Source organism: Coturnix japonica, chromosome 3, assembly GCF_001577835.2.
Source record: "Coturnix japonica isolate 7356 chromosome 3, Coturnix japonica 2.1, whole genome shotgun sequence".
Taxonomy (NCBI): domain Eukaryota; kingdom Metazoa; phylum Chordata; class Aves; order Galliformes; family Phasianidae; genus Coturnix; species Coturnix japonica.
In genome coordinates this window covers 77,581,110-77,600,496 of record NC_029518.1, presented here as the reverse complement: position 1 = coordinate 77,600,496, position 19,387 = coordinate 77,581,110, and the positions used below count along the sequence as shown (strand labels likewise).

Below are 19,387 nucleotides of genomic sequence, written 5' to 3'. Positions count from 1 at the left end.
AGAGCCTAATTGCTCTACGAGCTCCTTTTCCGCAACTGACTATTCTCTCATCAGATGTACAATGTAAGATATGTTTGGCTAATTTAGGTATCAAAGGAGACAGCACAAATCTCATTAAAATTTCTCATTAGCTGCCCTTAAACACACAAACCTCAGGACTAAGAGTCAAGGCAGTTGGCAAAAATAATCCTCCAGGCACTAGCTATGGAACTCCAGACAAGCTAAATTTCAGTAAATTATCCACTGTTTTCCCCAGAGTAGCTCAGTAGCTACAGATGCTTCAGCAGAAAGACTACTCTACATTAAAGGAAGTAACCAGACTGAACTCACTGTCATAACAGTATCCGTGGAGGCAAGGGTTAGAACTGCACTCATTGACATTGATCTCACAGCGTGGACCTGCAAAACCCTTCACACACTGGCACTGGAATCCAAGGGGAAAAGCATCCAAATTCATTTCTTCTGTGCACACAGCTCCATTCTCACAGGGATTACTGGCCTCACAAGGCCTAAACTCACAGTTTGAACCTGAAAAGAAAAGTAGCAAAGCTGTCAGAATTTAACTAATGAACATATCCCTGCAGCTGCTGCCTATTATGAGTTGTATTTTTTTTAGACTCCTGCTTAAAATTAAGTTGGAGGCTCTCAGAGATATGCATATGTACAGTACCATGCAGAAATACTTATTTGCTTTGCTGTTTTACAAACAGAAAAGGACAGTTTGTTCCTGTTTTGTTTATATAATGTCATCATATTTCAAAATCAAAATAGCACTTGAATACCTTTTGTATTTTTCCATTTAGCCTTGTCCACTAAAACAGTTCAAAAACTGAACTTAAATAAAATGAATTTTAATTTGTAGTAATTTGTGGTAATTTTAATATTACCACAGCTATGATACAATCTGTTAATAGGTTAACTCCTAATCCCAAATATAAGTGAAGTGCAAGGAATCTTGTATCATAAAATATATTATTAAATCTGTATTAAATTATGTGTTGTTGCTTTTATTTTAATGATGAGTGGCTGCCTCCACAGTACATAAAATACAAAATAGAAAATCACACAGTTTTTTTCTAATGCTCTAATATGTAATAGATTAAGTACATTTCTCTGGGGTAATCAGGGAATTGTGTAATTGTGATCTTGGGTCACAGATGCCCTCATCTAAATCCTCGGTTTGTAATAGATTTTAAAAGATTTAAAGGTCCTTTAAAGTGAATCTTACTTTGTAAGCACATAAACAAAGCTGATTCATGTTTTCCAGCAGCAAAACCTCAAAACACTGAGGGCAGACACAAGAGAGATCAAATGGGATTGTAAAGCTCTTTCTCCTTTCCCTCACCATCGCTGAAGGCAAGTCTGTTCTTTCAGGCTGTTTCAGGCAGACTTTGCTGGCTTTCAGGGCTGCAACCAGCTGTACATCAGCCTTCTGAGGACTGTGGAGCCTGCCTGCCTTTCTGACAGTGCTCTGTGGGTTGTGTCCGTGCTGTGCCTACCAGAAGTGATGCACAGGGTTTGCAGTCCTCCAGGCCCTTTGCCCAGTTCCCTTAGGCCCCCACCCCAGTTCTGGATGCCTAGACAGTCGTTCCTGAAGCACCTCCTCCCCCCCCTTCTTCAGTAACATTGATGTATGTTGGATTGTTTCTCCCATTATTTTTGATCACCTCTCACACAGCTGCTGTGATGCATTTTTGTATTCAGGACCCAGCTGTATCCTGCGGCAGGCCTGGCCTCACCTCACAGAAGGCCCTGCAGCCTTGCTGCCAGCCTCTGAGTGTCTGCAGACAGCAGGCAAGAGAAGCCCTATTTATAAGATGTACAATAGTAAGTAGAAATTTCAATTTCTTTTCAGACAAGAATTCTTGAGAAGTAATTGACTGGTGTTAAAAGTCACCCGGAATATTTAGTAGTTTTGTATATTGTATATGATTGCTAACAGAACTGACCATTCATATAGATTATTGTATGTAATTTTGGGGAAACGGAATCAGTTGTGGTTAACTTATTTTGGAGCAACAAGTTGAATATTTTGTTATAGTTTCAGAAGAACAAATCTACAACATAGTCATTGAGATCAAGTGACACTGCCTTTCAGTGGCTTGTTTGAAAGCTTAACATTCCTTAAAAATAGAGGATATAGTGAAGGGATGAAACAGTCATAAAACTTAAGTATTAAGATGACCATCAGACTGAATATTACTGATGTTTAACATAAAAATGTAGTTATATGTACTGTGTTATTGGTAAAATGATTTGGGCTCTTCCATAAAAGAGGATGGTCAGACTCACTTCCATGATGTGCTTAGTATAGATCAGAGTCAACCGAACCTATGTATTTTCTCCTTTGCTTGTATTGCCAGAATAGGCAAAATACTGTTGGTCTGTTCCACATTTCTTTCATTCTATGGGGACTGTTACTTATAAAGTAGCCCACTGGCTATGACCTGGTACTCTTAATAATGAAACACATGCTCTCCAAAACACCCCAAGGATTTTACATGAGCTGGATCTTTGCTGTAAAGCAGAGTAATTTGAGGGCTGAACTCTCAAGGCTTCTGTATGGGAACTGTTAGGTCATGGCCTGAACCAGTGACTGAGTACCTGGCAAAGAGGTATAGCCATCTCCGAGAGCACAGATGGAAGGAGTTCACCGATGCGATTGGAAGGGTGAACCCAGGGTCTAGCCTTCACTGACCTCATTTAAGGGCTGGCAGTGGCAAAGAGAAGGATATTTGTAGTGCTTGGTGACCCCTGATCTTCAGAAAGGGATAAACAATTCCTTCTTCATTACTAGACTGTGACCTTTACCTTTTTTGAGTGATCCAAAACTGGTTTAAAGCAGATATATCTGCCAGCATTTATCTCAGCAGCTTCCAAAAGCAAAAGAAACAAGCAGGAATAGAATTGGAATAAAATTAACAAATAATAACAAAATACAATCAGCTATCTGACCAATGCAGTGATGCTAATGGAGGAGAAAAAAATGGCACAGGTTGTCCCCCATCTTCCTGACACCAGTGGCCTCTCTGATGTACAGGGATCTTGCAGGCCATGATAAGAGCTTTGGAATTCCCTGAAATTGCATAACAAAAGCTACCATGTGGCTCACTGAGATTTGACCAAAAGTTTTCAACAGCTTGACGTGAGTGACAACCTTGCTGTTTCCTAAAATGGAGTGCTTACCCCATAAATAAGCCAAACACATAGTTCACAAGTGGAACTGACAGATGGTCACGTAATGCAGAATTTGTTTTTCCTCTCAGTTGATGGTAAAAAAGATTTGCCTTTCCTATTACATGCCAAGTGTTTTTTGGCAGCAGGCGCTTTGTCGTGACACAGTGCATCAGTTTTTGCCTACCATAGTATCCTTCAGCAATGCTGGATACTAACTGCTTTTCAGATGAAAGCATAAGAGAGTCTTGATACACAACCATGAATAATCAGTGAAGAAACAGTGAGGATGTATGCCCTGAAGGACACAGGTTTACATTATTTAAAAATATTTGTTCTGTATAAATAAGTTTGTGTACAGATGACTTGCTGGAGAGGGCCTCACAGAAGGAGGACTTGGGTGTTCCTGAGAACAACAGATTAGGCATGAAATAGCAGTGTGCCCTTGTTGTCAAGAAGGTCAATGGTATCCTGGGGTACATTAAAAAGAGTGTGGCTAGCAGGTGGAGGGACATGATCCTTCTCCTCTGCTCTGCCCTGGTCGGGACACATTTAGAAAATTGTGTCCAATTCTGGGCTCCTCAGTTCAAAAAGAAGCAAGAATCTCCTGGATGGAGTCCAGGAGAGGGCCACAAAGATGATAAGGGGCCTGGAACACTTCCTCTATGAGGAAAAGCTGAGTAACTTGGGTCTGTTCAGCTGGGGCAAAAGAAAACTGAAGGAGGATTTGATTAATGTTTATAAATATCTCAAGGTAAATAGGGGATGAGGCCAGGTTCCTCTTGGTGTTGCGTGGCAGCAGGACAAGGAGTAATGGCTTAAAACTTGAACACAGGATGTTCCATATGAACATTCAGAAGAACTTATTTACAGTAAGGGTGACAGACCACTGGAACAGGTTGCCCAAGTAGTGGAGTCTTTTTTCTATGGAGATATTCAAGATCCATTTGGACACCTACCTGTGCAACCTATTGTAGGCTACTTGCTTTTGCAGGGGTGTTGGACACGCTGATCTCTTGAGATCCCTTCCATCTCCTGCAATTTTGTGATTCTGTTGTACGAATGCTAATGAATTTGTAAGTTTTTGATCTCATTATCCTGTGGCCACAAGTTTCATGAGTCAACGGTGTATTTAATAAAATTATTACTCTTTATCTTTCCTAAAAATTATTTTTAGTCTCAGTATACTTGCAGACCTCTGGCTTCTATAAATGCTCTTTATTTAAAATGTTGTTCTCTTCTGATTCAGTAATGTACCAGCTTTTTATTCTGTTTCTACTCTTTATGTGAACTATAACAGTATCCTGTAGCGGAACAACAAAAGAGTAGCTGAACAACTTTTAGCTGGTCTCAGCAGCTCTAAGAAATAGTGATCTTCAAAGAATTATGTATTAAATATACATAAAGGAATGATTCTTATTCAGAAATTCATAATTTATTTTAAGCTTCAGGTGAGATGCTATCTCAGTTTCTGAAACAGTTTTTGGAAATACTTGAAATGTAACAGGTTCACTGTAAACAGACTCTGAAAATAAGGAACTGAGGTAACCTAAACTTTCATTCTTTAATGTTTTAACACATACTGGCATATTTATGTTCGTAAATCCAGTAATTGATGACAGGGTTTTATTGTACTTTTTCTTTTTCTTTTTCTTTTTCTCTTTCTTTTTCTTTTTCTTTTTCTTTTTCTTTTTCTTTTTCTCTTTCTTTTTCTTTTTCTTTTTCTTTTTCTTTTTCTTTTTCTTTTTCTTTTTCTTTTTCTTTTTCTTTTTCTTTTTCTTTTTCTTTTTCTTCTCTTATTTTCTTTTTTTCTTTTCTTTTTCTTTTTCTTTTTCTTTTTCTTTTTCTTTTTCTTTTTTTTTAAATTAAAGCCTGGGTAGATGTCTTCACTTGGACAAAAGGAGCTTGAATCAATCATGAAATCATAAGAGTCATAGAATCATAGTCTCTCAGAATGGCTTGGCTTGGAAGGGACTGGTAAGCAATTGCATCTTGTTCACAACGCCATTCCTCGCTCCTACTGCGGCAGCGCGGTGCGCCAACTACTAAATCAGGACTAGGGAATAAAGTTGCCCGGACCCCACTGGACCCCCTTTTTAGGGGCCCCCCCTTTTGGGGAAAAAAAACATTTTGGCCGTCCCCCCAAAAAAAGAAAAAAATTGATTTGGGGAGCGGGGGGGGCGCCAAAACCACAGCTTCTCTGTGCAGTAAGTTCCTGTGCTTTACTTTTTTCAGACTCCTGTTCATAGTAAAACAGTGGAACTCTGTTATTGTACTTCATGTGCCTTGCTAGTTATAGCTTCAGTTGCACTACAGCTGTACTAATTTCATCCCCATATGATTGGGTGCCTTCTAGGTAGGCAACTCACCATTGCATTTACCTTTTTGAGCATGGTTTTCTGTTCCCAATTTGTCAGTTTTTCTTCCATGTATGCTTGATTTCCTGTACATTAGAGTTTTGTATTTTGTCTTATCCTTCAAGATAAATCAATGGTATAGAGATAAATCTGTAACAACACAACACAAAAACAACGCACAACTTCACCCTTCAGTGATGGCAGTACAACAAATGGGAGCTGCAAAAGAGATCCCTTAACAGACCAAAGTCAGCTCAGTGATATCAAGGATCTGCTACGAGCATTTCTTAATTCTTTTAGGTTTATAAACTCCATCATCTCACTGCTACTATTTCCCAAGCTGCTTTTGATCGTGTCACATACTCAACACCACACCTGTCTTAGCGTAGTCTAGTCATGCTATTCTGCAAGCTGGAGCACACATTTATACTTCTTTAGATTCTTGTTCCTAGTAAATTCCCAGAAGGGCAGGAATTTCAGTGATGTATGCACCGATTTGACATTACACCAAAATATATCCTTCCCTGACAAAACAGACCTTTTCCCACTCCATACGAAATGAGGAGAAATGTAAATTACTGCCTTTGCTCTAGCAATAGTGAAGTTAAACCACACAGAGCAAAAATATTTATGTTGTCCTTACAAGTATGAAGAACTGAAAATTAAAATACCTAACCAAAAACCCCCCCCCAAACCCACTCTAGATCATAAAGTTAATGAATCTAAAGGTGTAATATTCCTATTTACCAAATGAAGCCCACCACACCGCGCTCCCGCACCCCTCAAATATATAAAACATGTAGGTAGCTATCTCTCAACATATATATATTTTTCACAGATGCTTTCTTTCAAGCTACTTCACCTTCACTGTAAGTGGAAATGCAACCTCTTTTTCTCCCACATAGCTTTCCTGCATATCATAGCTTGAGAAACCTTTCCTGCAAATGAAATGGAAGAGATTTTATTCCTATACCAACTAGAAGGCTGGAAATAAAATAAAAGAAGACTTTACCTTACCTACTCAGTTCCTTTCCTTGAGTAATTATTTATTTATTTATTTATTTATTTTATTACTGTAAGTGTTGAAAATCAATAATGTAAAATAAACTTTCCTAATTCAGAGGATCACAAGCATTTATATTATTTTTAACGCAAGCATGAAATCATTAATCGTTAAATAACTACTCAATACAAGTAGCAAGGATACAAGAAAATTATGTTTGCTAATTTAAAGTAGATGTTTTGGAAAAGAACATATTCACAGGATGGTAACAGGCAGTTGAGGTTATATGTTAGTAAAATGAATGGCCTCCTGCTGTAGCTGCCAAATCAGCATTTTGTACAAAACAGTAAATGTACATATAGGATAGCTTGGTTAAATCACAAGCAACAGACAAACTAGGGATGCAACATTCTTGGTTTACACTAGGAGAATTCTATCAGCAACTAGAGAAGATACACTCATACAAGGCCATCCTTTCTTTCTTCTTCTTTTCTATATCTCTTTCTTCTCCTTCTTTCTTTCCTCTATCTTTATAACAATTTTTTCTATCTTATTCATACTAAATATCTATATACTTCTTCTCTCCTCTTCTCTCTTTATTATATCTCCAAATATTCATTAATCCTCATCTTCGAATATTTCCTATTTCATATTCAATATTCTTCCCTCTCTTTTCTCCAATTTCTGTATATCTTTTCTTCTCTTACTTTTCTATTTATTCTTTTTTTCTTCTTAAATCAATATTAATATGGAAAATACTCTCGCATTAAACTACTTTTGAGGAAATACGTAATTGCGAATGTGTAGCTGATTAATTACATCTATTTTTACCTAAATATTAGAAAGGTTTTTTTGTCTGGTAAGTTTATGGAATTTTGGGATTGTGTCTGGGATTTCTGACAGAAAGGAATGCTATATACTAGGAAACAATTGTCTTCTCCCACTCACATATCAGGATTTTTAAATTGGCCATCACAGAATGAAAAAGGTGATGTTCACTAAACATAGTTAGGTGATGGAAAAGAGGAAGTAAGTATGTTCAACATATCAAATGGGAAAGAATCAAACATAGAAGTTAATTAATAAATTAATAAGTTCAGCCTTGCTTATTTCAAATAGTCACGTTTAACATTTTTGCTGGTTTAAGCCTTGGCCATATTTTATTCATTACAAGCAAAGATTTTCTTTACTAGAGAATTAAAAGCCTCTCCGTCAGTAAAAAAAAGAATATGGACTAGCCATTAATTTACACAGTTGAAGGACATTTCTGTTTTCAGTGGCACAATATATCAAATGAATATAACTCTATGAACATAATATGTAACAAATAATGAATAATTTATTTGGAAAGCACTTTTATTTTGTTTAATAATGAGAAGAATATTGCATGATCAGAAATGCAATTCTACTAGTTCTTATCAATTCTCTTTTCTACGGCATTTGCTTGTAATATTTTCACAGTAGACACTATATATCATAAATGAAAACAGAAAATAGATAATTTCTTCCTGAATAATACGTTGATTTGTTAAATCTAGTATTATAAGTCAAAAGAAAAATTTATAGAAATGATGTAGTAAATAAATGACCTGTCATAAGTTTTCATTTTCTTATGTAAAACAATTGATGTTTGTTTATTATTATTTTCTCAGCATAAATTTGTACATAAGATGTTTTGATGTGTACTACAGATTTCTCTTTTAATCAGAAATGGCATCTCTTCAGTGCTACTATTCTTTTGGGAAAATAATTTAATAAAAAAGCCATTTGCTACAAACACTTTAAGGAATTAAATCTGACAACAGCTTTCAAAGTCAGCATTTTGCAGTGAAAGTAGAAGAGGAATCAATGACAAAATATATCTGATTGCAAACTGCTGGCATGATTATGAGAATATGGTGAAAATAAACTAACTGAGGCTAGTTCCGGATCAAGAAGAGTGTCACTTGAGAGCCAGTTTCCTAAATAATATTAAGTGATCTAGTATTGCCATGCTATATGGACTCACGAAGATAGGACGCTTTGAGGAGAGATGAAATGGCATCATTGCCAAGTGGTCCATGTGGAGGCATGGACAAGAGGTGATGAACTAGTCAGGTAGCAATACCTACCCTTGGGCATGAGATGAAGGTCAGAGGAGATAGATGCACTGTGAAACTATGAAGTGTCAATATCCCAGTTCTACCAGCAATCCCCATTCCAAATTCATAGGCAACTTGATGGTACTCTCAAGATTGTTCTTTTGAAAGCATTTTTTTAATCTACAGAATAATTCGATAACACCAGAGAAATCTGTCTTAGTGATTTCATCAACTTTCTACAGTCCCCATCACAAGAGGCCTTCAGAAACGCATCCTAGTACAATGGAAGACCTAAGAACTCTAATGAGCTATCAGTTAAATGCTTAAATGTTGAGGTCTTGGAAAATCTAAAGAATAAATATTTCAAGGATAAAGACTAAACCATCTCTGTAAATGTTCAAAATTGTCATTTTCTGTAACTTTGAAAAGTGTACAGATATCTCTGAGAAGCCTGCAATTGTTTTATCAACCAGCTGCTTAGATTCATCTGCCTTGTGGCATAAGAAAACAATGTAGTATATTTACATAAACAAAACCTAATGAATATGATAAGAAGGAAAAAAATAACTGCAGAAGCATGCATGTATTGATTTTACTCAAAACTAAGCCAAGTATTACTCTAAAACTTTAAAAATACAGGATTTTTCTTTCAGCTCAAATTTACAGGAATTCCTTGTTTTCCACAGAATTTAAATTATAATTTATGTAAAGAACTTTGTGATTCTGTGTATGTGAAGAATCATTTTCAGTGAAATCCATGCAAATTTAAAATCAACACTTGTTATTAACACTATTATTATCTTTTAAAGAAAGAATGTTTGGAAAGCAATACTTGACATTTTCAAATAAAAGATATTTTCTTAATTTTATATAATATTGCAGGCCATGCAACAATGATGGAGCAAATAAAGGGATAGACCCACATCACAAACGTAAAATGAAAATCACATGTTTATATTACTGTTCCTACCTGTATAAATTTCTGCAAAACCAGACAAAAAGAAAAGTTGAATGCATTTTTAGGTGTATTTTTTTCATGTTGAAATATATAACTATTGTACAATGAAGATTAGTCTATATGCATATTTGTGCAATTCAGATTACATTATAAAAATCATGCTTCACTCTTTCTCAAGAAATGAAAAATGCTACTAAGGAGAACAGCAGTAGTAGGTCCTATTAAAATATATTCAACTCTTTCATTGCTGTTTTCTTCTATCTTTCTTTAATATATCAGAGTTCAACTAAAATTACTGACATATGAGGAGAATGTACAGATAGCTGGTATTAAACTCATTTTTTCCTCATGGCCTTGGACCTGTGGACATCCTTTCTGCCTGCTCTGATTCTCACCTTTAGTTCAAACAGCTAGACCCTTCTGTGTTTTAAGATCCTGTTTTCATTTGTTTAAAATTTACCAGATTGGCCAGTTATTATTTACAACATATACCTGGATTATTGTTTTCTTACTCTGATTTGCATGTTGGCAGACATCCCTACATCACAAATAGATCTGCCATGTAGAAAAACAGTGCTGCAGTTTTATTTCACCAACCAAAAAAAAAAAAAAAACCACAAAAAAACAAAAAAACCCACAAAATTTGGTAATCAGCTTCTTCTGATAAAGAGAAATACTCTCATTATTTATAGGAATGCCAGGGAAAAGGTGATTCATATTTTAAACCTTTGAAAAACTGTAATTTGAACATACTTTTTGGAAAGTAAGGGAAAGGTGCATAGAGATTTTCATATGCAATGAATATACCTTGTATCATCTACATAACATAAATCTCCTCCCTGTCACAGAGGTACTCATACAACATTCTCACAGCATGACTAATGAGATTCAAACCCCTGATCTGCTGTAGATGACTGGATTTAGAGAGGCAGTATTCCCAGAGTACTCATGGCTGTAAAAGCTTAGAAAATATTTCTTGTGGATCAAGGTATGTCCCAAGGTGCAAACTGAAAGTGGAGCTGAAATTACAGCACATACCTCACTGAATTTTTATGGACAGATTTATCATCTAGGGTTTTTAGTGATGATTTTAGGTTCTTGGTGCTGCACCAGAAGGTCATAGGTCTCATACAGGTCTTCTCATATCCGTCAGTCCTTTGTAGGTGCCTAACATATCTTGGGACTGTCTAAATGATACTACAGTTGGCTAGGTTAAAAGTCTGCTCACTGAACTGCTTAGTTTTTGCGATAGAAATACCTGAATTTAGGCATCCAGATGTCAATTTTTAAAGAGAAGAGCAAGCTTGATATAAATGACAGAAAAATTTCCAAAGGAGTTCCGCAATTATTTCACGTGGAAGCCAACAGCTATTCCAAGCCAACCTTTTTTTTATTGCTTAGGGGCAATACCATAAGCATGGATACACTGCTTCTCTATCTACAAAAAGCTCCTCCATGACACAAAGTGTCCTTCATAGCTCTCTGCACCTGTTTTAATTTGCCCCTAAATAAAATTTTATTTGGCTGCACAGCATCAAGAAAGTGGCTAAAACAGATATCAACTGATGTTGAACAGGGAATATTCTTCTGTGGTCTAATACATATATATGCTACCAGGAGCCACAAGTCTTGGAAAACTGCCTTTTTGTGTGGGTCTTGGCACAGCAAAGACTAAGATTTGGCCTGTGAATGCTGAAAAACTAATTGCTCCATTATATCTACTTTAGTCCTTTGCCTTCATGAGCACTTACATTTCTTACTTATTATCTCTTTTGTAATTAGCTGCTCCCATAATAGAGTGTCCTGTGCTGAAAACTCCATTATTAGTCGTGCTTTTCAACAGACTTAAGCATTTTTTTTTTCTGCTGAGTTGCCTTTCTCACTAGTTTACTTTCTTCTGCAACATGTTTAATGGCTAATTACCATTTTTGCTTTAATCTTAATTGCAACACATTTGGAGACATGTGTCATTAAGACTGCAACAAATAAGTACACATTTCCTCAGAACTGAATTTCAATTTTCCTCCACAATTACATATGTTTGATTTAAAAGGTCATACCTATTAGTAGCATTTAGACCAACTAAATACAGTGCATTTTTTAAATGAGTCATGCAATCATTTGGATCAGAGGATACTTTTCTTTTCTCTCATTATTAAAACGATGTTAATAAAGAGCTTCTTTCTTTGTTTTTAAGGAAAAGAAAATACTCATGTCTACTACTGAAGAGCTATCACATATCAAATATACAATCTTGACCCAAAAGAGTCATTTTTATTTTTAATTCCTTGCTGAGATTTTGTTGCAAATAGCAGTAAACAGGATTAACACGTGGGTAACAGAAATGATGGTAAAGTAGTAAATCCCAGTGTAGAAAATGGAAATTTGCAATTTTGATGTGCAACTGTAAAATCTGTTCTTAGCTTTAAGTCCTGAGTATGAATAATGCAGCCTCATTTAACAGGTCCATGTACAGGTCTCTCCTGTACTGAGGACTCCACATCTGGAAGCAGTACTCTAGGTAAGGACTCACCAACGCAGAGTAGAAGGGCAGGATCACCTCCCTTAACCTGCCGACCACCATTTCTTCAATGCAGCCCACAATACAGTTGGTTTTCTGGGCTGTGAAGGCACACTGTCTCATGTCCAGCTTGCCATCCACCAGAACTCCCTAGACCTTTTTGGTAGGGCTGAGCTCAATAAGTCTGTGACCCTAGTTGTTCAAAGGATGTCTGAATACACTGCATGGCTCCTATAGAACAAGAAAAGCACCCAGGGCACCAATACATCTATATATGAAAGAAACAGCTAATGACTAGTATGAAGCACATAGAAGTACCTTAAAAGTAAATATGTAATACCAGATCAACTCCTCAACGTAAGAATGAGAGATTTACTGCTTCACTGGCCTATTTTATCAAAAAGCAGCAAGTAAAACACTGTTTAGCAGCACAGCGCTTAAGGGTCACTTCTGCTTGGATATCTATGAGCCCCTTTCCTTCACATAGTTGAGCAAGACTAATCTAAAATCTATAAACAAATGTGATCTTCAGGCTTTAAGATACTTGAAGACTTGAAAATCACGAAAGCAAATAAAACTGCAGAAATCCAAAAAGATGATTCTGATTTTGCTGGCACAGGCAGAAATGTATAATGGATATGTTTCATTCTTGAAACAAAATAAATAGCTTAAGACAAGAAAGGTACTTTGCTAAATGATAATAGAGACCAGCAAGGGACCATAAGATATGGTGGTTTAGAAAAAAAAATTAGCTTCCTAGCATAAAATAGTTAAGTGTCTTTTTCTGTGTTGTGGAAAAAGAAGGAGCTTGTTGATTTCCTAATAAAATTCTCAACTTGTTCAACTATGTATCTTATATATAGATAAAGCATAGCCTTGAGTGCTACATAATTTACTAATTGCACTATTCTTGAATTATATGTGAATTTTTAACGGAGCAGGACAGTATTTCCTTTCAGAGACAATGGAGTTTTTATTCTACCTTCCATGAAACTGTTAGTACCCCTAAACGAGATATAGCCTCACAATATATTTCTCACACACTCTCTTCTGCAGCACTTAATATCAATTCCACAATAACTGTGATTCTATTAAAGAAATGCTTCGATTCTATAATGGAATTATGTTCATAAGAGGACTGAGAGGCCTTTTTAACATAAATTACTGTGAAAGACTATCACTGATAATTTATTGGGCAAAACTGTAGCTAAATATAGTTCCAAGCTGTCTGTCTCCTATTGCTGACGTTAGGTTCTTTGACTTGTCCTGTACCCAGATCCCAGTTCCAAGAATAGGGAAAACTACAGAAAGTCAGCTGATCCAGTTCCTTTGTTTCTGAATAGCTAAAATTCAGACGATGCTTTGAAAAATATGTCCCATCTAGAAGAGTATAATTGCCGTATCTTGGATACAATATAAAATATGTGGGAGAAGGAACATGTCCAAAATATTCTCAAGTACTAATACATTAGAACCCAGAAGAAGCAACTATAATATATACATACTTCTGTTAAATCTCTGTATGAAAAGGACATTATAAAACAGTACAAGTGGCAAGGTGGTAAATAGCCATCCAGTGTTTAAGTGAAGTATAATAGTAATTTGTACCATGCAAGTCAGTGAAAGAAACAAAGAACTGGACATAAAAAGTTGGAGTATCAGACTAATTATCTAAGTAGAACATATTTGCAGGCACACATGATATTTGTGGCAGAGATAGCAAACAAATATGTAAATATGTATTTGTTTTGTCAGTGTCAGAATTACAGCAACCATGACAGAAGAAATACTTCTCCAGTGTTGATTTTGCTATGGAAATCGGGTTTTCCAAAAAAGTTTGTGCCCACAGGAAAACATCACACACACATCTGGCTTGTAGAGTTAATTTACACAGCCAAGACCATCAGACATTTGACATTTGAAGGAAAATCCAGATATGTACTACTGCTCAAGTATCATTGTGACTTAAATGTATTCCAGTATTCAGATAAAAGAGTGGATGAGCTAAAATATTTTGTCACAGTAGAACTACCCATGCTTTATAAAAGTACACAAGAAAAATGCAAGGAAAAAAATAGATAATAAAATTTTTATTATTTTTTTTAATGAATTATCATAGTCACTTGGGATGAATATAAGATTTATCAGAATATAAAATGTAAAAGCACATATTCAAGGTATCAAAAAGTCTGTGAAACAAAAAAAAAAAAAAAAAAGAGAAGCAGCTGAGCTTGCACTTCAAAGAAGAGAAAATGAAAAGAAAGAAGAAGGAAAAAAAAGATTTTAATAAGAGGGAAAAAAAGGAAACTATCTTGTTGAAGCCTTCTTGTCACAATAAACAAATCAGATTTACCTGGCTAACCAAAGAGACAGTCAATCTGAAAAACGTATGCAAACTAGTATCTCTAACTTAAATCCACTAATCCACTTCTAGGTTACTCTAAAAGACTACCTTCTTTATGAGTACACCTGAATGTCCAAATCATGCTCTGAATTCTGTAATTAAAATAATCTGTAAAAAATAAAATAAACATGTTCTACTTTTTTTTTTTTTTTTTTTTTTTTTTCCTTTCTGTAGTGATGCATACCCTGTGAGTCAGATTGCGTGACTGAAGAATCAAACCATTACAACATATTAGGGATATACAACTTCAAGCTTTTTTTTCCAAGAAATGGTGGCATTCATAACATTGTATGCGTGCTTTTCACTAAGCAAGAACTTCTATGAAAATATTCAAAACCAAAACAGAAAACAGATATTCCTATATTACTTCTGTTATGTCTTAACTTACTCAGTGAAATAATTCTGTAATCTGTAATTAAGTGTACATAAAGCTATTTGCTACAATAACCAGAGTACTTCCACATAATTTGAAAATATAGTTTAACTTCATTATTTATCTTGGCTTCCTGTGAATCTGTTAAAGATTGTATTCACATCCATCTAATACTAAGTAAAAAGATGTTGAAAGACTGAGATAGTGTGCTCATCTGAACCTTGCTTTTGAGTTTTATTTATACCATCATGAACCTTGGTAGTATCAGTTTCAGAATTAGATTTGAAACAATACTGAGTTAGCCTGTAAAGAACTCAGAAGTCCCCAAAATCCTTTATTTAATTCTTAGAACAAGATTTTAAGCATTCTATACCAAAAGCGTTATGATTTCAGAGGATCTCAAGTACCATTTTTGAATCTTTCCAGAGGGGCTTAACCTTACCTCTGAGAGCAATAGAAATTGCTAGCTTCTTGAAGGATGACTAAGGAAATGCTGACTTTCTGAAATTTTAGTAATTTATTTAAACATCTAAATGAGTACTAAAGTCTCCTGAAAATCTGACTGCTTGTGAAACAAGTTCTTAGGAGACCAATATTTATAATCATGTGCTGGAAATTATTTCTCTTTTTCCAGTGCAGAGGAAATTCTGAAACTGTGCTACTCATTTACTTGTTATCTTACTAGATTCTATTCAGCAGAACATAAATTAAAACCGATAAAAATGATAAACTAGATTTTGACCATTAACTAAAATAATAAGAACATTAGAGCTCCTTTTTTCTCATGAATGATGAGTTCAGTGCAGCCATCTTCCCCAAAGGGGAAAAACCCTGCTGTCTCAACATAGAAAGAAAATTGTCTTTTAATGATTATTCTGGAATCCTAAGTATGTATAATCATATTGAGCGGCAGGAGGAAAATGTGTTTATATTTAATATATAAATCAACAAGCATCTTTAAGGGAAATTATCACTTAAACTAGATTTGCACAAGAACACTGAACAATTTGTTGTCTCAAATTGTAGGACCAAATGTTTAAAATTAACCCCACAACATTTCAATGGTAAAGATCACAATAAAACTTAGATTTTAAATGTATTTTCCTTAAAAGCATCAACAGAAATAACCACACATAATTTCTAGATTCCAAGAGAACTATAAATTGTTTTCTGGGAATGGAAACATAATTTAGAAAATGCTATAAACCAAATTAGAGTGAACAGTATTTAGAACAAAATGGTTACAGCTGGTCATTGAGCATATCCACTCATTCTGTAAATAATCTTGTTTTGTTAGCAAACTGATTTCATAGTATCCATTTTGATAAATAAATAGATCAAGTAGATATATATAAAAAATTTACTTCATATTGCTTGCAGCTTAGGGCACAACTGACTGGTCACTTTAAGATTCTTGCTTGAGAAAATGAAAGACTAATAATGCTGTAGGAAGAGTGAAATGAGTTTAGACAATCGACAGAAATGTTTTCTAAAGTTAATTACGTTTGCTTTCCCTTCTCCCTTGGTGTTCATTACCTTTAAATGGAGCCATACATTGGCAGAAGTAATTACCCGGTTGGTCAATGCAGGTGGCTCCATTCTTACAGGGAGATGAAGCACACTCGTCTATATCTGTTTCACATCTTGCACCTTTGAAAAGACAAAATAGGTGAATGTTTAGTAAGACAATCAGGTTCCAGTTTAGAATGCATTTGCACCACAAGAATTTCAAGCAGCTTTTGAGAAGAATGTGATAAAAATCAGCCAAACAAAGATCCTTCAATACTAATTTTAGCATCCATTTAATTCTTATTGCCATAAATTCATAAGAACTTATTTCTGTGCTGTTGAGTGGTAAGAAATCTTCCTGGAATGCAGACTAAATTATCTAGCAAAGGTAAGAACTTGGACATAGAAGATCTGCCTGCTGTAAGTGAAGACTGGGTTCAAGACCATCTAAAGAACGTGGAGGTGCACAAGTCCGTGGGATTTAATAAGATCTATCTATGGGTTCTGAGGGAACTGGCAGGTGAAGTTACCAAACCACTATTCATCATATTTGAAAGGTCATGGCAGTGTGCCCCTCTACATTGCTCTTGTGAGGTCTGTGGCCAGTTCCCCCAGCACAAGAAGGACATGGAGCTGTTGGAGTGGGACCAGAGGAGGGCTGGATAGATCAACAGGTGGCTGGAGCACCTCCCTAATAGAAACAGGCTGAGACAACTGGTGCACTTCAGACTGCAGAAGAGAAGTCTCCAGGGGGACCTTATAATGGCCTTCTAGTACCTGAAGGGGGCCTACATAAATGCTGGGGAGAGACTTTTTATATAGACACAGGACAAGGGGAAATGGTTTTAAATGCTAGATTTAGAGTAGGTATTAAGAAAAAATTCTTTACTGTGAGGGTGGTGAGGCACTGGAACAGATTGCCCAGTAAGGCTGTGGATGCCCCCTCCCTGGAAGCTTTCAAGAACAGGTTGTATGGGCCTTTGAGCAACCTGCTCTAGTGCGAGGTGTCCTTGCCAATAGCAGGGGTTGATGATCGTTCAGTTATCTTAAAGGTCCCTTCCGAACCAAACCATCCTATGATTCAATATGATTGTAATTGTGCAGTTTTGTTTACAAATGAAATTAAGTGTTTCAGTCTGCTAGGATAAAAATGAAACATTAGATCAAGACAGATAAGGAGAAATGAGAAGGAAACAAAAGTAAATCAGTAAATGATATCTTAATTCATGCTTTGTAGACTACCTCTTCATAAAAAACATGGATTACTACTAATAGGACTCACCGGTAAAGCCAGGTAGACAGACACATTCATAGCCACCAACAAGGTCTGCACATGTTGCATTATGAAGACATGGAGAAGAGTGACATTCGTTTATATTTGTTTCACAAGTTGTGCCTATAAATATGGTCAAATGGAGAAGTTACTGTGTAGTGCATATTTGTGTACAAACATTTATTTTAATAGAATATAACTCATTAAAATAAAATGGACAACTTTTTTTTTTAATATATTTAGAGTATTTATGACAATATGTTGTGAATGTTATTATTAAAGCTATTTATTAATTTTCCAAGAAGATAAAAATCAATCTTTGCAGTCATTGAATAGATTCTTAGAGTTGAAATCATAGAATTTTCCTATTATAACTTATAAGCTATTATGAGTTCAGTATAAAAGAAAATAAATTACATTGCAATAAGAAAAGACTGCATTGCAACACATGAGAAGAAATCTTCCATATATAATTACAGCAGATGCACTTATGCCAAATGAAAAATGAAATCCTACAAAAAGCACTATTTATTCCAGTCTAGACTATAGCTAACACAACCATGTAGCTTCTCACAGTACAGAAATATTAGTGATAGACTTTGTAAGTTAACTGTTGGGGGTTTTTTGTTTGTTTGTTTGCTTGTTTTTATCATTTGATGAATGAGTAAAAAATAACAGCAAATTACAAGGTTTGGTAAGTTTGAAAAGCTTTTATTTAAAAAAAAAAACAAACTTAAAATCAGGCTTTAGTTATTTTGCATATCATGAATAGTACCGATATAGTAGATTACCATGTGATATTTGAATTGCACAGTACTTTGTATTTCAGTGATTAAAAATCTCTGATTATTTATTTATTTATTTATTTATTTTTAATAAAGCACTAGAAAGAAAATGGATGCACTTTAAATTCCTAATCTGAACTCAAAGTAAGGCTTAACTGCACATAGCACTGCATTCATTTATCAGAGTCGATTACATTTCTCATGTGAATTATACAAATATGCCAAGAACAAAACCTCTTCCAGTTGTTTTTTTTTTGTTTGTTTGTTTGTTTTTGTCTGATTCTATTCTATATCCTGTCAGCAGTTTACAAAGTTTACAGAAAACAGCATAAACTATTTGCAAAATCTCATTGAAGCTACCTGATTTTCATCAGCATAGTAGCCAGCCAGCAGAAAACACCCATTTTCATACAGTCATAAAAAGAAAGTAGATGACTTTAGATAAGATGGACTCATACTGAATTTACTTGCTTGGACTATTATAAGTATATAGCTGTCCCAGCTGACTTACTAAAAAAAATTCTGTGTAAAACTCAAATAGATTTATGAAGTTATACTTCTACGGCTTTTTAATACCTTGAAATCCATCCTGACAGATGCAACTGAAGCCATTCAGATGATCAGTGCAAGTAGCTCCACTGTGACAAGGGTCACTAAGACACTCATCCACCTCAATCTCACAGTTATTACCTGGAAAAAAAGTGAAGGAATCACTTCATTCAGAATATGCCAAATGTGAGTTGCCGGTTGCAATAGGAACAACAAAATGAAATAACTGAGGCAAGATACATGGTGCTTTTACCAATGATCCAAAAAATACCCTCAGTGAATTTATTTACTGATTAAAATCAAAGGTGAAGTGTATATTTAATATACAGTGCTGACCAAAGACACAGTGGCAATTTATAGATTCATTTAGAGATGTCCTCATATTTGCATCTTATCATAC

The 19,387-nt window shown here is 35.2% G+C and overlaps 1 protein-coding gene across 2 annotated transcripts in view; it reads right to left on the bottom strand.

Moving 5' to 3' along the window:
- EYS (eyes shut homolog) overlaps positions 1-19,387 on the bottom strand; it is a 771,550-nt gene that overhangs the window by 468,276 nt on the left and 283,887 nt on the right. The window contains exons 17-21 of one of the 2 annotated variants that reach the window (XM_015859149.2): positions 19,015-19,128; positions 17,663-17,776; positions 16,408-16,521; positions 9,586-9,597; positions 331-528 (exon numbers count right to left, since the gene is read on the bottom strand). In XM_015859149.2, coding sequence (XP_015714635.2) covers positions 331-528; positions 9,586-9,597; positions 16,408-16,521; positions 17,663-17,776; positions 19,015-19,128 — 552 coding nt within the window. The remainder of the gene's footprint in view (positions 1-330; positions 529-9,585; positions 9,598-16,407; positions 16,522-17,662; positions 17,777-19,014; positions 19,129-19,387) is intronic. The other variant, XM_032443873.1, reaches the window with a different exon arrangement.